Genomic DNA, 17,808 nt, shown 5'->3' on the forward strand with positions numbered 1-17,808 from the left:
AGCTAGTCAGAAGTACTGTGCAGTTTTTTTTTGTCTTTTCCTGTTTATAGATTTAGTTAACCATTGTATTTTATTCAGATGTAGTTAATTTGTATGTATGTTATTCCTGAAGAGGACATCTTGTGATGTCGAAAACGTTTGATATTTAATTGTTGCGTAGTTTTGTGTTTTTTGTAAATATAATAATCTTTAATATTTTAAACTTGATAACGTTGCTCGGCTTCGTATGCCTATGGTTTAACAAGACAAACTCCCTACCAAAGCTGTATAACACTAATAACTTGTTAATGGCTTTGGTTTTGAAATCCACGTTTACAATGCAAAAAAGAGGATTTTAAACTCCTATTCCATATTTCACTATATAAATTTAAAAAATACGGGTAGCCTATTGAGTGCACGACTCTTAATAAAGTTAATAACTTTCACAGCATTTTGCATATAAGTGATAATATGCAGTGCTTTGTGTAAAATTTGTATACTTTCTGCGACCCCCACTTTGGGAAGCCCTGCTATAGTACACCGTGGTAATTCTAGGGTGTAAAATCAAAAATGTGATATAATTTCTTTAACAAATATCCTTGGAATTCGGGCAACATGGTAACATTATGTCAAGTAAATTTTGTTAAAAGTCAAAGAATTTCAGAACAAAAGCTCTTAATCCGAAGCGGCAATTGCAGATTAAAGAAGACCCGGTGTCCTATGGGACACCCTGGTGTCTAAGGTATCTTGTATAAATGCATGGAGATGAGCTTAATAGTAAACTTTGCAGTTGATGAAAAAATTTAAATTTCTCTAAGCTCTATGAGCCAAATAGTTAATCATCCCGCCCGAGCATAGTGACATCATCCACCGCGTCTGAGGAGTGCCCTCATACCTTGTGGTGGGATTCGAACTAGATCCTATCGCTCGTGCGCGGTTTGTTCGGTAGATTGTTTTTGTATACGAACATTGACCTCATGTTCCTTGCAATCAAGCTGCCTCCAACCGCCTACATCTTCTGGAAGGTGGTTGGTCAGACGCAGACTTCATTCGGTGATCACATGACCACAAACAATTGAAGCGTTCTTGTTTTCATTTCTGGTCATGATGTCGGTTGTAAACAGAAGCAAATAGTGATTGTGATTGTACAAACACAAAGGTGGCGGCGCGCGATCAGGATCTTCGAGCCTGATCCGAAATGAATTGAAACTTTATTGGAAACCCCCGAAGCTTCTATTGTTGTTTGCAGTTGCTCTCCTCGCACGGCGGAGGTGCCTCACTGTCGTAGCCACCGTATCGCTTCTTCTTCGCGTCGTCATTCTTCAACTGTCGCCACCCTAAAGTCACAATGACGATAAAATGACGTGATACAAACGTCATACGCGCAACCGGTTGGCATTGAACTGGTGATCAGATGCTCATCGGTTCGATTCTCGCTCTAATCTATAGCTGGAACGCTTGAAACAAAAATATTTTATCCAGACGCAAAATTCTTTGCCGTTTTGCAGCGATTTTATTTCCAGAATTGTTGCAATGAAATAAGTTTGTTTGTTCAGTTCATTTGTTGTTTTAAAAGGTACATCTTGATTTCATTTCGGAGATATTTAAAAAATTTCGTTTCAATTTATGAACTGGAGAAATCATCACGAGAAACCATCATCAGCAGCGCGATGCAGGCGAATCACATTGTTCCATCTGAATAACTTGTTTCAAAAGAAAATCAACCTCCCACCTCCAACTGAAACAGGAAACGGTCTCGGTTCCTTCATTCCGAAGATGCTCTCATTTGTCGAACTATTCGACCGAAACCGAATTTCTGGTTTCCTGCGGTATCCTTTCATAGTCTTCTTAACATCCTCTCCACTATCCGACGAGCTGGGGGTGCACGCCATCACATCTTCTGCAGGCGCAAAAAAAAATTCGAATATTATGACGCAACACTCTAGTCTAGTGGATATGTTATGCATTGTTCCTAGGGACGGTAGATACCGGGACGCGCAACTCCGTTGTTCCGCCAGCATTAGAAGGGTCAATTGCCAATTTGACATTTTTTTCACGCTTTGTTGCTCGCTTGTTTTCAACTAAAAACCTTAAATTACTTTAAAACCAACTTCATTCTTCTTATATAACCTATAAAATATACATTATTTTGTAAATCAGAAAAAATCGTAACCCTTCTAGTGTTGCGGATAAGCCAAAAGCGGATGTAGTTGCGCATCCTGATATTCTACTGCCCCTAATTGTTCCTATTGCTCTAATATTTCAGTTTTTCTTTTCTTTTTTTGAGAAGACAAAACAGATGCACAACTTGCTCACAGCTAACAGGTGGCAGAAATGTAATCTTTGGTTTACAAATAGCTAATTTTTTGAAAACACAAAAATCTCACACACAAATGTTTAACCAAAAACTTTAGCCAGGGTCCTCAGTGTGTTAAACTTCAACGAAAGGAAACGTCGCATCAACGTCGAAGCAGTAACCTAGCTATTAAAGCGTTCTGTCAGTGAAACAAAGATTCAATGGCTGACGCAAAATAATAACAACAAGCTTCTAAAATAAAGCAAACAATATCACACCAAATCAGAAGAATCGGTTTATTTAAATAGTTTGCACAATAAATGAACCGCTTCTTTTGATTTGGTGTGATATACAGCGTCCGCCCCGATAGCTCAATTGGTTAGCGCGTCACTTCTGGAACGAAGAAGCTTCAAGATCAAGCGGCGCTGGTTCAACTCTCGGGGTGTGCGCTTGAGCAACGCACGTTAAGGACTGCTCTCCATTCAGCGGCATCTAATGGATGGAATAGTTCCCCGGCAACAAGACTTCAACAATCGGAAACTTCACTCTGTCAATCTCGGTGACCGGGCCTGCGTCAGTGATTCAAAGCCTCTACAAGTATGCGAAACTGCCAGGATTAAGCTCTGCAAGAAGCTTTCCCAGTCCGAGGATAAAGATTCAGTCAATCAGTCAATCATATTATTTACTTTATTTGAAATGTTTTGTCACACCGTGCATCCCAGTGGATCATCAGTTGAATTATCGGAAAATTTGATGAAAAGTTTAGGCACGAAGTTTTGTTATGGAAGCTTCTAAAAGTTGTTTATTAGGGAGAGGTTTATAAACTCCTTTGTCAAGGTCGCAGCACAGGGAATACGGGAAGTGGAGTAAAGTTTGTTTTCAAATTACGTCGCCCCCAACCCCAGAATGACAATGATGCTTCAAGCACCAGGCCCCATTGTGTGGCCCTAAATCTCACCTCCATCGGATTCCGAGCTCGGGGTATTCCCCTCGGCCCCATCCACGTCACCCTCGCTGTCACTGGGGTATGGGGAAACATTCTGAAACTTGATGTGGCGACAAGTGGGGATGGTGAGGTCGGTGGGGCTTTCACTGGGATCCCTAGATAGGACGCGATCTGATACTCTGAAAATTCATTGATTGTTACATCCTCAATAGACCTGAGAGCATCCAGAAATGTTTCATTAAGACATTTCATAGAAATCTAAGGATTACCCGCCGTCCTCCATTTTTTGTCTTCTCTTCATCTCTTTCTCAACTTGCTGGTAAGCTCGGGTCATGCTGGGGAGTGAGTAATCAGACCTGGGCGACACAACATTGAAACTTATTCCACACAGGTGACATTGTGAAAGGGATTAGATTTATTTTCATGGTAACTATTTATATGTGGAAAGCTGCAAAACAGGCTAGAATGAAATAAAAATTGTTGTACTTTGAAATATGAAACATGTTGAAGCCACCAAAGGCCGAAGACGTTTTGTTCATGGCGACTCCCGCGCTGTTGTTTGTCTTGCGCTGATTGAACGATTGGAATAAAAAATTACAAGTTGAACTAAATACTGAACGAAACAAAGCGAAGCGTGGGATCAACAAGGAAGTGGCATCCTTCAATGGAAGTGGCATCCTTCAATGGAAGTGGAATCCTTCAAGCGAGATTCACAATAAAGTTACATTTTCTATACAAAATATTGCTGATTGTATTAACTTTGGACAGTAGTCAACATTTCTAATGCCACAACCATCCTTGATTTAAAACTCACTGTTTTCATTGCACAATATCAATTCAACATATTTGATCTATTTTTCCAAAGTCCCTACTTCCTTGTTGGATGTTCTTATAATCACTATTAGCTTTCCAAACACGATGTTTGTACTTGGAACTGCAGTGTATTCCCTGCATACGATTTGTTTTCGTTTGGAACGCAAAGTTCAGCGAAGGAATGTTGGGAAATACAGTAATGCAAAGCGAAGTAGCAACAATATGTCATAAACATATGGAGGCATCTCAGTTTGGAATAAATATTCCAACGACGAGTTTCACATCATCATGACGTCATTAACTGCATCAAACCCACCAAGCAAACTCGTCATCGGCATCTTCGCCTTTCCGTGACCTCACAGGCTCCGATGGCATGACGTCACTTTCCTCATTGTAGCGCAGCATCTTCCCGATCCTCGCAACATCAGTCTCCTTCGGATCGATGGGTCCGCTGTAGGCTTGGGTGACTCCAGCAGATGCAAGATTCCCTGGAGAGAACAAACCACGTAAGATGAGGCGGGGTAAAGTGCTGCGTGCAAAGATGGAAATCTAAGGTCTGGATCTCATCTCATCCAACAAAGTGCTCTACTTATAGCGCCACCTTGTGACAATATATAACCAAATATTTGATTCGGAAACTTTTGAAGATTTGAACTGTTTTAAGAGATTGCCAAGTAATAATTCCCCACCATCAATTATGTGTATATGATATAATTTATAATTTAACAGGCTGCTTGTCAAGTGTGTGACTTGTTTTCATTAATGTTTATCATTCCTAAAGTAGCTTTTGTAGAAGCTCATCCTCATATTGTCAATAATCTCACCTTTCTTTAATATGTGGTTAAGACGGTTGACCACCTGAGCCATCTTCTCCCTGGAGGGAGAGTGTGGAACTTGCATCTCACTCGAATCTGGGGGTTTGTTGAGTCCCGGGTTCGATTCTTCGGTCGGTTGCACTCCTGCGCTTTGTAAGGGAATAGGATCATGACGTATCTTGCCGTTGCCCGTCACAACAACGTCATCAACGTCCACGTCACCTTTGACGTGAGAGGGGGCACATACAAGAGGAGTGAAGCGAACCTCTTCATCCACATCATTTGTGCCCCTATCAGACGCCAGGTTTCTTAGGAGGAGGGTGTCCTCACTGATCTTGTTCCTCCTCATCAACTTGGCCATCCTGGACTTCTCGAAACCTGTTTCTGTTATCCTGTTGTTCCTGTAAACCTCTCGCTTCACGTCAGCGTCGTTTACCAATTTATTGAGCGCTTGTGTCGACAACTCGAAAGGTATTTCGTCATCGACGTCGTCATAATTCTTTGTGACGTCAGACTTGCTTTGTGACTTCAGTTGGAAACTACTTACGTAACTTTTTGACGCAGATTTAGCTCGTTTGGACACGCATGGAAGATCACGACGATGGGCATCTGCAATGAGGGAACAGTTGAGTGCGGGCAATGAGTTTTGAATCCATCCCAGAAGAAAATCAGAAGCAAGCGTTTGTGAATCTCTTCCTGACGAGCTCAAACATATCCCGCAAATTGAAGAAGTGACATTGATATTAATCCTCTGTTGTTTCTACGCTTGTAAGTAAAGATCATTTTTTCGAAAAGAAGTTTGAGAACTTTGAAATTTGATGCTCACCTATCTTCTTCTCCTGTTCATTCAGATTCTTCCTCCTGTAGATCAAGTATGCCCGAGGGATGAGAATATTCTTGAAATAAGAACCAATCTGAAAATCCCTGAAACACACAACCAACTCACCAGTGGAGGGAGAACTGGAGGTTACAGTCTTGGGAGAAAAAAATTAATTAAATGTTGAGAAAATAAATCAATAGATTTTCCACCTAAAGTCTGAACCTTAAAACATTTAACCAGTACATACAGGCTAACCACACACAATCGTATTTCAATAAAATTTAACTTATGTCATGGAACCGGTTCCCACTTTTGATTATTAGGTTTTAGCAGTTGTTACATTTTCACCCAAAATATAAATAAATGTGAGGAAAATTTCAAAATTTATTTAACAAATCAACCTTTCCCCTTCCCACTTCCCATCACCTACCAAACAACAGAAAGCAACCAACTTTCCTGATCTTGAACAATCTCACTTACCTCCTGTGAGTTAAATAAGAAAGAAAACATAAAAAACTCTTGGAACAATCTAAATTTAATCGATTCCATCAGCAACAAATTCAAAAATTGCAAGTCAAGTTTTTTATTCCGTTTCCGAGTCAACTGGCAAGGCGGCCACTAGTTAGGTTTGACTCGTGTTGTATCCTGCTACTGACCGATAGAGACTCAATTACTCTTCTTATTGGCTGACTGACAGCACTGCAGATGTACCGCACACCACCACGTTGGATGCCAAGAGCATTTAGTTTCATCTCAGGCACCTGGAGAAGTGCCATTCCACACCTCTAGGTATTTGATGAGAATTCGTTAGAGTTGTAGCTGAATCCGCGAAAGTGACAAAATATTTACTTTTCGATTTGTTGCTGGTAATCGTATCTCTTCTCGTTGATTTCATCAAAGAAGTCGAAGAAAGATTTCCTCCTCGTTGGATTGTCGCGGTCGTTGACGTCTGATGATGACAAAACAATTAAACACCGAACAATGCTCTTCAAAGTGAATGGCTAAAAATACTGACAAAACTTGTTTAAATGCTTGATCCTGGCAGTAGCGCCTACTTGTAGAAGTTTGAACCACTGACGCAGGTCCAGTCACAGTGGTGAACAGAGTGAAGTTTCTGCTTTGTAGCGAAGTAACATGAGGGAATGTATCAAAAATAATTTCTTCAACAAAACCAATGTTCGACCTTCATGATAGACGATCCCCTATGGCCCCTATGGCGCTCTCCTCTAGTTACATCACTGACTGAAGTTGACATTTGAAAACAAAATATTTTGAAATTTTGAAATGCTGTATTTTGTTTTGTGTGGAACCAGAACTAATTGTCTTGATTTTTTTTCGTATTAAGTTAATTTCTAAGTTTTATTCATTTTTTGTTCTGTCGTGACACTGTCGTCACAATTGCCATCGCGCGTTCTCACCCAGAACCAACCACTTTATGGAGGATCCTTTCACAGAAGCCACTTGGATGCCTTTGTAGTCCAAGAGCTTATCAGATGTTCTTACAAAACTAGAAGAGTTACTTGTACATCCAGCCGTGTCTTCATCACTCCCTGAGTAGAAATGAATGTTTGCATCTCATGACATTAAAACGATTGGAGTCATGAAACGTCCGTTAGTTAACAATCTTCATCTTCAGTATAAATAAGTCACTCATGCTACAAATTCCATTACAATTGATGCTTTCAAAAATACTTTAACATCAGGTTTCCATATTGCGTTTTTGGTTTAAATGTAAAACTTATCCAAGTGTCATCACAAAAAGTATAAAGTTTGACAGAAATTGTAAAGTTGAAGTGACCTCAGCCACCGCAGTTTTGAAGTGCTAAGTTACAAAAGTAATAAGGAAATGACGTCACAATACCTTCGCTATCCGCGTTGTGACGGTCGTAACCACGTTGCATTACGTCGCGATGAGACTTTGTGACGTAATCATTGGGATCAGGCTCGGTGTCTATGACGTAGCGTTTGTGCAAGGCTCGATTGCTGAAGTAAGGGTTGCGCCCGAATTGAAATGTGATGGAAAACCCAAGAGGTGGTTCCCCTAAGTTGAAATAAGCACAAAGGTTGAACATGCAGTTTGATGATGAATCGTTTATTGTCTTTCATAACTGTTAAAGTTTTTCTTTCGAATGTAGCCTACTTTCCTCAATTTTGCATTATACCTCCCATAGCCTGGACCCTCACTTCTTTAGGCTTGAACACAATGGGTTCCGCTATTTATGTTTTCCGTATGACCCGACCTGGAATCGAACTTAGGTCTATCAGGACTAGAAGTACGCAAACTATTTGGTCGCAAAGATGACAATTCAATAGTGGAGGGCCGTTTGAACACCATCTCGAGCCTCCCCTGAAATCCACTAGTGGTTCCCTATGTTTAGTGATTGCTCCTAAAAATAAGACCAGAAAGCGGTTAGGGCGGCAAACTCTTTTAATGTTGGGAAAAATTTACATCCATCATTTTAGCAAAGAGTAGCCTAGGCTACACAACTTTTAAGATTTTATCAAAAAAAAATATTAATAGGTTATGTCGACAATGCAGAAGAAAATCTAGAAAAAAAATTGGGAAAGGACCGAAGTTTTAACAAAGTAAAATTTATAACATGAATAAACAATGCAAAACTAAATGTTCAAATAAATGAAACGGAAAGGGGGTGTGGGGTCTCGCCCCCCCAGACAATTTTGACAAATATAATTTTGTTTCTATGATCAATTTTTAGGAGCAATATATTTTTTTATAACTAAATTCATCAAATTAAAATTGGATTGGAGTAGAAGTTTTGTTTAAAATTTAAGTTAAGCCTACCATATTAAGAATTTTTTATTCACAACCACAAAAGGATTTCAATAAGTCATTTCTTAAAAATTTGTATAGCCTAGTGCAGGGGTTCCAAACCTTTTTTACACCGCGGCCCCCTTTAAAAATTTTGAAAAATCAATGGCCCCCCTATTTTTTTTCAACTTTTTGAAGAAATTAAGAAACGTCATTTTAATCAAAAAACTTGTTTATACAGTAATCAGTAGTTAAAATGTTAAGAATACAACACACAATAAACATGATAGTAGGCTACATTAATTAGTTATTACATCTGCAGTTAATGTGATGGTTGAGCTTGTTTTTGCTCTGACAATGTCTTAATTGCTGGTTTGGTGGTGGAAAGAGCAAAATATACTAGTATTTTTATTAAATTTTAATGTATTTCTTTTGCTTTATAGTGTTGGAGTGGACTTAGAGATGATAAATTAAAAAAATTACTATTTTTCAAAATTTTCCATGGCCCCCTTGAAAAAGCCTCATGGCCCACTAGGGGGCCATGGCCCTCAGGTTGGGAGCCTCTGGCCTAGTGTGTTGCAACCTTTCAGCAGGCTAGAACTTAGAAAATTTTACCTGAGGTGTCCCCACCTTCACATAATATAATATTTCACTTCATAATCTATCTCGATTCACATTGAACCTTATCAGTTCGATTATTATTAATTAACTGGGCTATTTGAGTGAGCAGAGTTTACTTCGAAATTTTGCATCATGATGTTAATTTTTTTAGACAGAAAAAACTTTTTATTCCCTTAATCCCCAACTATGCTTGCCCAATATTGTCGAGATAAAAGGAAATGTGGTTGAACGAGCGAAGCGAAGCGAAAAATGTTTACAAAAATGGATAAAAAATTTGTAAAATTACAAGCCGAAAACCTAATATGAGTGGGCCCCCAGTTAGAGATAGGCCAGTCGGGAGTTTGGAAAGCAGTAAATACGGCCTGGCATGATTTAATTAGCTATTGATTATCGAGCTTCTGTAGCATTTTTCAATTTTTTAAACAGTCAAAAAACATGAGACAGACTAAATTGATTGAACCTCTAAACAGCCGTGGGCCTCCTCTGGCCGGGAAGTAGGCTACGGATGGTGGTTAACACGGCCCTTGGTATGGCGCTCGAAAAGACGGCGGGTTCGACACCGCTCAAGAGCATGCGGTTGTGTCTTTGGCAAATGCTTAAAGGCCAGAAGGTGGACGCGATATTTGGCTTCCACTTAACTTACTCTAAATCTTCAACCACCGAATGTATACGACAATACAATCATGGAATGTTTTATTGCTGAAGTAGCCTATTCCTAAACTATTTATGGAATATACTATCTATTGGAATGGCGACTGTAGCTCTCCACGATCAATGACGTCATAATACTTGCCTGTCGATGGGCCGCTTTGGCCAGACACATCGGCCCGGGGCAGCAGGGCTTCCGTTCTGATGTCTCTTATGTGTTTGAGAATGTCCAAGTCTCTGGGATGTACCATCCTTCGGACAATGGGATCAGCTCGGAGGAGAACGTTGAGCCAGAATTCCTTGCAAGGTTTTGAAGACTTTTCATGATCTGTGACATCATTGACACGTAGTGACGTCACAACACTCTGTAACTAAGCGGGTTACATCGATGCATCTAAAGCTTTCGGAAGCTACGTACCAAAATTATTTTGTCGGCCACTGAGGGGAGATGGGGCAACAAAATTAAAACGAAAATAAACTGGATGTAAAAAAGAAGCAGAATACAATATTTTACTGATGAGAAAATGGAGTTGGCAATATTGCCCTGTTTGAGGTCATACCAAGCCGTGTGACTCAACAATCAAAGGATCAGGTTGAAGATTGTTTTGTGTCTTAGATTTTGTTAAAGTTGAGAAGCTAAAGTCAGCCAGAAATAAGAATAACATTAAATTATGATGAAATATTGAAACAATGAAAGTGTGAAAAGTTTAGGTAAACAGTCATAATAGTTTCACACGCCTTTCTACCTTTTTGGAAAAATCTCTTCTCACTTATTGAGAAGGGCTGGGTTATAACATAGTAACTTCAAGTTCATTCTCACACCTTCATGTTTGAGAGGAAGGGCTTTGAACTAGCGATTGTATACAACAACAATGCTCGACATTAATTGACAAGAATGCCGGACACAAGATTTATACGCCGCAACAAAAATATATATATTTTTATTTTTTCTATATAAGATTTTGAAATAGAAGAAAATAAAAATATATTTTTTGTTGCAATTTTAATGTGGTGTCCTGTCGTACAAACTCACTGTCTGCAAGCAGGTGCTTCATGATGGCGTTGATATGACCCAAGTCTTGACTTCCGTGAGGAAATGAAGCTTTGCAAGGCTCCAAAACTTTCCCATCGTACTTTGTATCTCGGTGTCTGGAAATTGTTTGCTCAAATACAACAACTGCGCTTTTCTATAGTTTCTCCTTACGACTGAAATTTGCAGAACAAAGCCCCACACAAAGCAATATGGTTGAAAAGTTTGGTCACTTTTTTTGTGACTAAGACTTAGCCTACAGAGGTAGAAATGCAGAAACAAAACTCGTGTTGTGTCGGAACAATCATAATTTAATTGATTGATTAATTCATAATTCATTAATTAATTCACGTTAGGCATTGTACTTTTATTCATAAAGTGATCAAAGAATGATAATTGCAAGAAATACCGCTGCTTAAAGTTAAATAAATATACATAAAAAAAACTCCTGTAAGTGCGAAGTTAGTAAACGAAACAACCCAGACAGTAAAATCCATCATTTTTACATTGATTCAACCTCTGCAGACGTTGAATCAATGTAAAAATAACGCATTTGGTTGTCTGGGTAGTGACCACCACTATCAATATTAATAACAATATTACAAACAGCAATCCTGAGAAATATAATGACAAACTTACTTTGTTGTGATCTCCAATAAGGCTTTCCTCAGAACAAAGAGGTGGCGATAATATTTTCTTCTGTAAATCTCCTCCAACTCTAATACATCTCTCTGGAAGCGGACTTCCAGACTTCCCAGGTGATTATGGAGAATAGCTAGAGCTTTGTGACGATAATCTACTGGACCAGACTGCAGAATGTTAAAAGAAAAGTTTGAAAGTTTTGAAGCCAGCAGGAATTCTATAACAAAGCTAGAAATTTTTGAAAAGTCCAATTGAACAATGCGCGTTGAAGATATGACTGAAATTTATCTTTTGTGAGCATAAGAGTCACCTGAATTTTGAAGGAGGAGTTGTCGAAGGTAGGGTTGCAAGAGTTAGGAGGAAGAGTTGTGGACTGAGGCTAAAATAAAGAAGATAAGTAGTTTAATATCAATGTTCACGTTCTGCGAATACGCTCTTCGATAGTACATATTTCCCTTTTATAGGACCGTTGTCATTCGGCGTCATTGCTTATTTCAATGCAATTCAACGCAATTACGTTGATTCAACGTTCATACGTGCAATCAACTCAAAAATAGACTGATTTCCTGATTGTGACATAACTGATGAAGAACATGCGAAGATCGCTCTTCCGTTTCTCTAGAAAGATGCCTCACTTTCCTATTTCCCGCTCTCCCCAGGCCTAACTCTTTGATTGGACGGGACTTTTGGAAAATTGTCCATCCTTTTGGACATCTGTGTTCAGTCGTCAATCATAATCTTCATTGAAGCAATAATGCAAAGTTACCTCATTAATTTGTCCTTGATCAACCACAGAAGAGACGGACCTAGTTCTTACCTCTGGAACTTCTGGGCACGATTCTTGTTGCGTGGCAACCATGTCGGCCTTGCTGCGGAGCTGAGAACGAAACTCGGGATTGCGCCATACCGTGTCCACACGCTGCAATTGTGACGTCACAAGTTCACAAAGCAGGCGGCAAACAACAATGTAACCTACGACCAGCCAGCGTGATTGACAGGCTGGAGCAAAATCAATGAAGAGTGAAACTGCGACATCTACCGGAACATTCCAAAAGATCAGGTCTTTATTTTTTACGCTTTGCAATAATACGATTTGTAGCAAACGTTGTTCTGATGTAACAGAGCATTGCAGTTGTGGTTGCGTACAATAACATTAAATATTCATCTAAAGTTTATTGCATTTTATTTTGAAAAGAACAGTCAGAAAGCAGCGTAAAACTATGTCAGTCATCGGGTCAGCTACTTCCCGTGTTCTTGATGTGACAATGTTGAGGTTTCCTTTAAAATAATTAAACGAGAATTGGCTCAAACAGTTCTCACCTTTTTGTGGAAATTTTTTTTGACATTTTTCCTTACTTTGCGCCGAGTTGTTCTCCGGATTTTCTTAGGAACCACAGGCATGATCTCCAAATCCAAATGTTATTTCAATCCAGAATATTTGTAATTCTTTATTTTTGATGACCTCATAATATTGCATGTTTGGTAACAAATAATAACTTGTGACGAATTTAATGGTAAAAGTTTTTAAAAAATTAATCAGTTTTTCAAAAACAGCACCAATGGGAAATAAGATGTAAGGCACATTGCTCAAGTCATTGTTCGACATAGGGAGGTAACTCTTTAGTTGCCATACTGGATTATAAAGGTTTAAGTGACAAAAGAAAAGTTAACTTTGTCAAAAATCTCATTAAAAGCAATCAGTGCGGCACTTGCAGCACACTGCCTCTTTCTGCTAAATTCACTAGTGGGCCGTTATTTTTAGTGATAACGCCTCGAGCAGTGACGTATTCTCCATGCCATACAATTCTGATAAAATCAAAAATCTTTGAGGAACAGCGAATTTATACGAAGAGATTGAAAATGTTAATAACAAAACCTCCTCGCTCTCTTAATTTCAATATTCGAAGCCGCTGTTCATTATCAAAATGTGGCAATCCTGCTAAGGCTCGCAGAAGAGAGCAGCTCAGCATGCCTTGATTATACAATTTGCCTATTTGCCGCTCTTTTCCCACACTGTGGCGTATATGGGACCAAGGCATGCAGATTTATAATTGCATGCAAAACGAAAATCGCTATCTGGGGATATTCCCATCTTAAAAGTTGTAAGTTATTACTGACTCTAGTGACGTGTTTCGGTGTTTGTTCCTTTAGAGTTTAGACAATGAATTGTTTGGACCAGTGGTTCTCAACCGGGGGTCCGCGAAGCGATTTCAGGGGGTCCATGAAAGTTTCCGAGTTTACAGCATGATTGATAAATTTCGAAATTTAAAAATTGGTTGGTTGTGCTTTATTTGCGTATTAGGACTGTAGCCTATACTTCCCAACGAAATGGTGCGATGTCCTTTGACAGTTCAAAGGTGTGGTTTCTTAACTAAAATATATGTCATATAAATGACTTAATTTTTTAATATCAAGGCTATGTTCAACTTAATTCTTTTGAGACAGCAATCTATTGTTCAATGATTAACTTAGAAATGCAAACGTTAGTCAGCAGTCTATCACCACTCACAGTTTAGCAATGACTGCGATTATAACGAATTAATGATTACAAATAAAAAAAAGAAGAAATTGTTTGTATTGGTCGCAAAATTTTATCGATTTTTGATAAAAGTTATAGAAAAACACCAAATCAACATATAAATAAGATTACTGATTTTTGATGCTGCGTGCCAACAAAAAGCTCATAACATAATTTCGTCAATGTCATCAATCGTCATAAGTGCGTCGCGAGTTCAGCAAAATTCTTCTAAGTGTTCATCCAAATTCTTCTAAGATTCCATTATCATGTTATAGGAGAAGCGATATACCAAAATTCAGATAAAAATTTGTTAAGGGTCCGCGACCACTTAGAAGGTACCAAAAGGATTCCGCCAAAACAAAAAGGTTGAGAACCACTGGTTTAGACTATTCCAGTATTAGGTTATAGGTAAAAATCAGGTAAAGGTGGTATTAAGTAAAAATATTTAAATGTAGCGAAGACAACCGAAAACAGTAAAATCTCATTGGCTACAGCTCGGGTAAGGTGTAGGCTATACACCACTGCATACCGCTTCAAGTCTGCTTTTCTGCAATGCAGAATAAACATTTTAATCACATACCAACTTCTCATACGAAAGAATAAAAACATAAAATCCAGACATTGATTTCATGGTGTGTTCCAAGTCTTCTTTTTTTGCAAAACATCTCAAACAATTATCAGCCACGTAGCCTAAGGCTCAGATCGCAAGAAAAGCTATAAAACCTAAGACAAATTTGCAAAAATTTCCTGGGAAAGCATACCCCCGCATCCCTTACTCTAGCTATGACCCTCCTCCATTGTAGTTTACATGAGTCTGCCCACTGTCTGGTGCATAGCCTACCCTTCAATTTAGTTTATTCATGGCACTTAGCCTACGTTGTTTTGTACACGGGTAGTGAATCAGCATAGAAAACACCCGATTCCGACTCAATAATATATTTTAGAAACTCATGGACGGGACGTTGGTTGATGTGTTAAAACAATACCGATTGGTATTGTTTTAATGCAAAAATGTCGAATTTTTGTGCCACACTTTTTATTTCAAGTGGGCTAGCTGAAAAGTGCTTGACAAACTAAATATAGGTGCGTCCCAACCGATTCTGTTGGAAGTTGTACTGTAAATAGCTTACGATCGACCATGATCGTATTTTAAAATAAGTAGGCTACGCTATCGAGCTTCTGACGCAGCATTTCTATTTTTTCAAATGGAGAAAAAACATTAAACATAATTTACTAATATGAGTGAGCCCCTAAACAGCCGAGGAGTATAAACACGTTCTCACACACACAGAAAAGACTCGAAGTAAAGTAGCTACCTACGCAGCAGCCGACCCATACGCAGGGGCGCCGGAACGATTTTTGACTGGGGGGGCAAGATTACGAAAAAAGGGCACTTTTGTTTACTATAAAACCAATTTTTTTTCAAGTTTTAAGATAAGACATAGCGATAATGCTAATCTATCAGCTCACTATGTATTGAGTAATGATAGCCTACAAGTGTCCGGTATACAAAGAAGGGCATCATGCTATTTTATAATGATGTAATAACCTACTGTCAAGCCTTAAGCAGCCTGCGGCCATGGCCGCTAAGTAGTGCTTGAATGAACCGCCGGTGCTACCTCCTCAATCGGCCAAGTTTGGCCGCCGGTCTCTCCTAGCCAATTATTTAATTTCGCAATACAATGATCGTGGATTAACTGTCGAAAACATGCAGTATCAAAGAGTGACGCAAAGTTAGATCAGCGCGTCATAATCGCCACTGTTGCATTGTGTGGGGAATATTTGTTATTGATGGAATATCCATCTGCGATCGCCAGCGCTGTAAATCTTGTTTGTAATTCCCGACGTTTATTTTAACAAAGTCTTAATCCGAATTGCTAATTTACATCGGCTGGCAATATTGTCGTTTTTATGTCGATTCGATGTTGTCGGACATTGAACCGTTGTTAAAAAGGAGAACAAAGTTAGTTGACATCAATGGGAAAACATTTTTTGATCATATTTTGCAAAAATTATGCTTCTTTTAGTAATGTCTTTTAGTAATGTACATCATTGAAATAGCTAAAGCCTCAATTGCTAAGGCAACAGGATCAGATGTCAGTAGATTTAACAGAAAAAATATTTCGCACTTGCTAGTGCATCGTCAGTTCTGATAAAGGGCAGTTAAAGCCTACAAGTAATGTTTTAATCATTGAAATACTTATTTTATTACCTTGCCGTCATCGTCAACACATGTCGAACGTTGTTTTTCGTTGCTAAAAAGAATTCTAAGGGAGTAGCGAACTTTTATAAAATCAGCCACATTGGAGACACTCGTGCGAGTGTCGTTTGAATAGTACTGGATTACAATCCTGATAAAGCAGTTATTGCGTGGTGCAGCAATTCTATTGTAGGACGTCGCCCAGGCTTCAACAACGCTAAGTGATCATTTTAGCATTGTTGCAAGTTTAATTCTATTTACTTGTGCTATCGTTATTTTTATTTTGTATTTTGGCCTCCAAGCACGCAGATTTGGCCGCCCAGAAGGAGCTCCCGTTAGGCCACGATGGCTGTCGAAAAAAAAACGAGTTTTAAGGCCTGTAGCCTACTGTGTTGCAAAATTTTGTGCCTTAAATATTATTTTGAGGCAAAAATGAAAGATTATAATTAGGCTAAAAGCGAATAGCAGAAATTGTTATATTGCAAAATGTGCAGTAGCTTACATGACTTTAAAAGGGCACCATTGCCCCCCCTGCTCCTCCATCTGCAGAAAATTTGAGGGCAAGGGGGGCATTCGCCCCCTCTGCCCCCCCGCTTCCGGCGCCCCTGCCCATACGCTCATCCAATCTACACAAACCATTTTGACGACCCCCCTGGAGGCACCGAGCAAGCCTGAACTGGGATGTCTCACATAAATTGGAACATAGAAAACAGTCGGGACTTTGTGAACGAAGAAGCTTCAAGATCAAGCGGCGCTGGTTCGACTCTCGGAGTGTGCGCTTGAACAACGTATTTTAAGAAATGTTCTCCATTCAGCGGCACACTCAACGGATGGAATAATTCCCCGGCGACAACACTTCAATAATCGGAAACTTCACTCTGCCAATCTCGGTAACCGGCCCTGCGTCAAGAGCCTCTACAAGTATGCGAAACTACCAGGAATAACCAATCAAGGGTTTGTCAGTCCGAAGATAGAGATTCAAAACCAACCAACCAAAACAGTCATTAGGCTACAACTTTTTGCCTCCAACGACCTTGAAATTTCCACAAATCCTTCATAGACACCAAGTATTGGTTTGTTTGTATGCTCAAGGACAATGAAATACTGTCCTTTTTTTTTATAAAAGAAATTGTTATAGCAAATTAAAGGACGTCTGGCAACCCTAAACGATGACCTGAATCTTTGGGAAAACCTAGAACATCACACAACTAAGGCGAAAGAGAAAATTGAGTCCTGTCTTTGTCATGAGTTACCAAGGGGGTGGGCTTATATACCAGTCCTAGGTATACAAGTCCTCCACCCCCCTTGGTAACTCATGACAATGACTCAATGGACATGGCTCTTTCGCCTTAGTTGTGTGATGTTCTAGGCGTTACCGAATCTTTGATCTGATGAATTTCTAACTAAAATACTCCTAGTGGCATGAACGGGGATTCTTCAACACCTCAACAAGGGATGAGCACTTAGCTGTGGGAAAATGAACATCTAGTGGCGCTGGCTCGATTCTCGGTGTGTGCCCAAGAGTAACTTATTTAAAGGACAAGTCTACGTGGAGCGGCGCCTAATGGATGGAATAATGCACATTGCACAGACAGCAATCGGAAACTTCACTCAGTGACCGGAACTACGACAATGGTTCAAAGCCTCTACATTATGCGAAACTGCCAGGATTAAGGTCTCCCAGTCGGGGCACACAATATCCTGACATCC

At 39.4% G+C, this 17,808-nt stretch overlaps 1 protein-coding gene across 1 annotated transcript; it reads right to left on the reverse strand.

The window, feature by feature from the left end:
• Positions 1–1,070: 1,070 nt before the first annotated feature.
• LOC145780527 (uncharacterized) lies at positions 1,071–12,781 on the reverse strand. Its single transcript, XM_082592153.1, has 16 exons — positions 12,701–12,781; positions 12,198–12,299; positions 11,691–11,759; positions 11,378–11,547; positions 10,742–10,857; positions 9,854–10,036; positions 7,531–7,710; positions 7,088–7,219; positions 6,519–6,618; positions 5,676–5,773; positions 4,859–5,458; positions 4,351–4,522; positions 3,491–3,577; positions 3,234–3,400; positions 1,712–1,879; positions 1,071–1,316 (listed from the first exon to the last, which is right to left on the reverse strand). Exons 1-16 carry the CDS (start codon positions 12,779–12,781, stop codon positions 1,213–1,215), a joined length of 2,529 nt encoding a protein of 842 aa, XP_082448279.1. The 3' UTR covers positions 1,071–1,212.
• Positions 12,782–17,808: the final 5,027 nt, after the last annotated feature.

This window comes from Aplidium turbinatum, chromosome 12, assembly GCF_918807975.1.
Source record: "Aplidium turbinatum chromosome 12, kaAplTurb1.1, whole genome shotgun sequence".
Taxonomy (NCBI): domain Eukaryota; kingdom Metazoa; phylum Chordata; class Ascidiacea; order Aplousobranchia; family Polyclinidae; genus Aplidium; species Aplidium turbinatum.

What these genes read in the sequence shown, in the direction of transcription:
- LOC145780527 (XM_082592153.1), bottom strand. Translation starts at nt 12,781, where the DNA reads ATGCCTGTGGTTCCTAAGAAAATCCGGAGAACAACTCGGCGCAAAGTA. An exon ending in GAAGCACCTGCTTGCAGACA is followed by an intron (nt 10,037 to 10,741) that starts GTGAGTTTGTAC and finishes ATGATGTCACAG; the next exon opens with ATCATGAAAAGTCTTCAAAA. An exon ending in GCCGATGACGAGTTTGCTTG is followed by an intron (nt 3,578 to 4,350) that starts GTGGGTTTGATG and finishes TGTGTCGCCCAG; the next exon opens with GTCTGATTACTCACTCCCCA.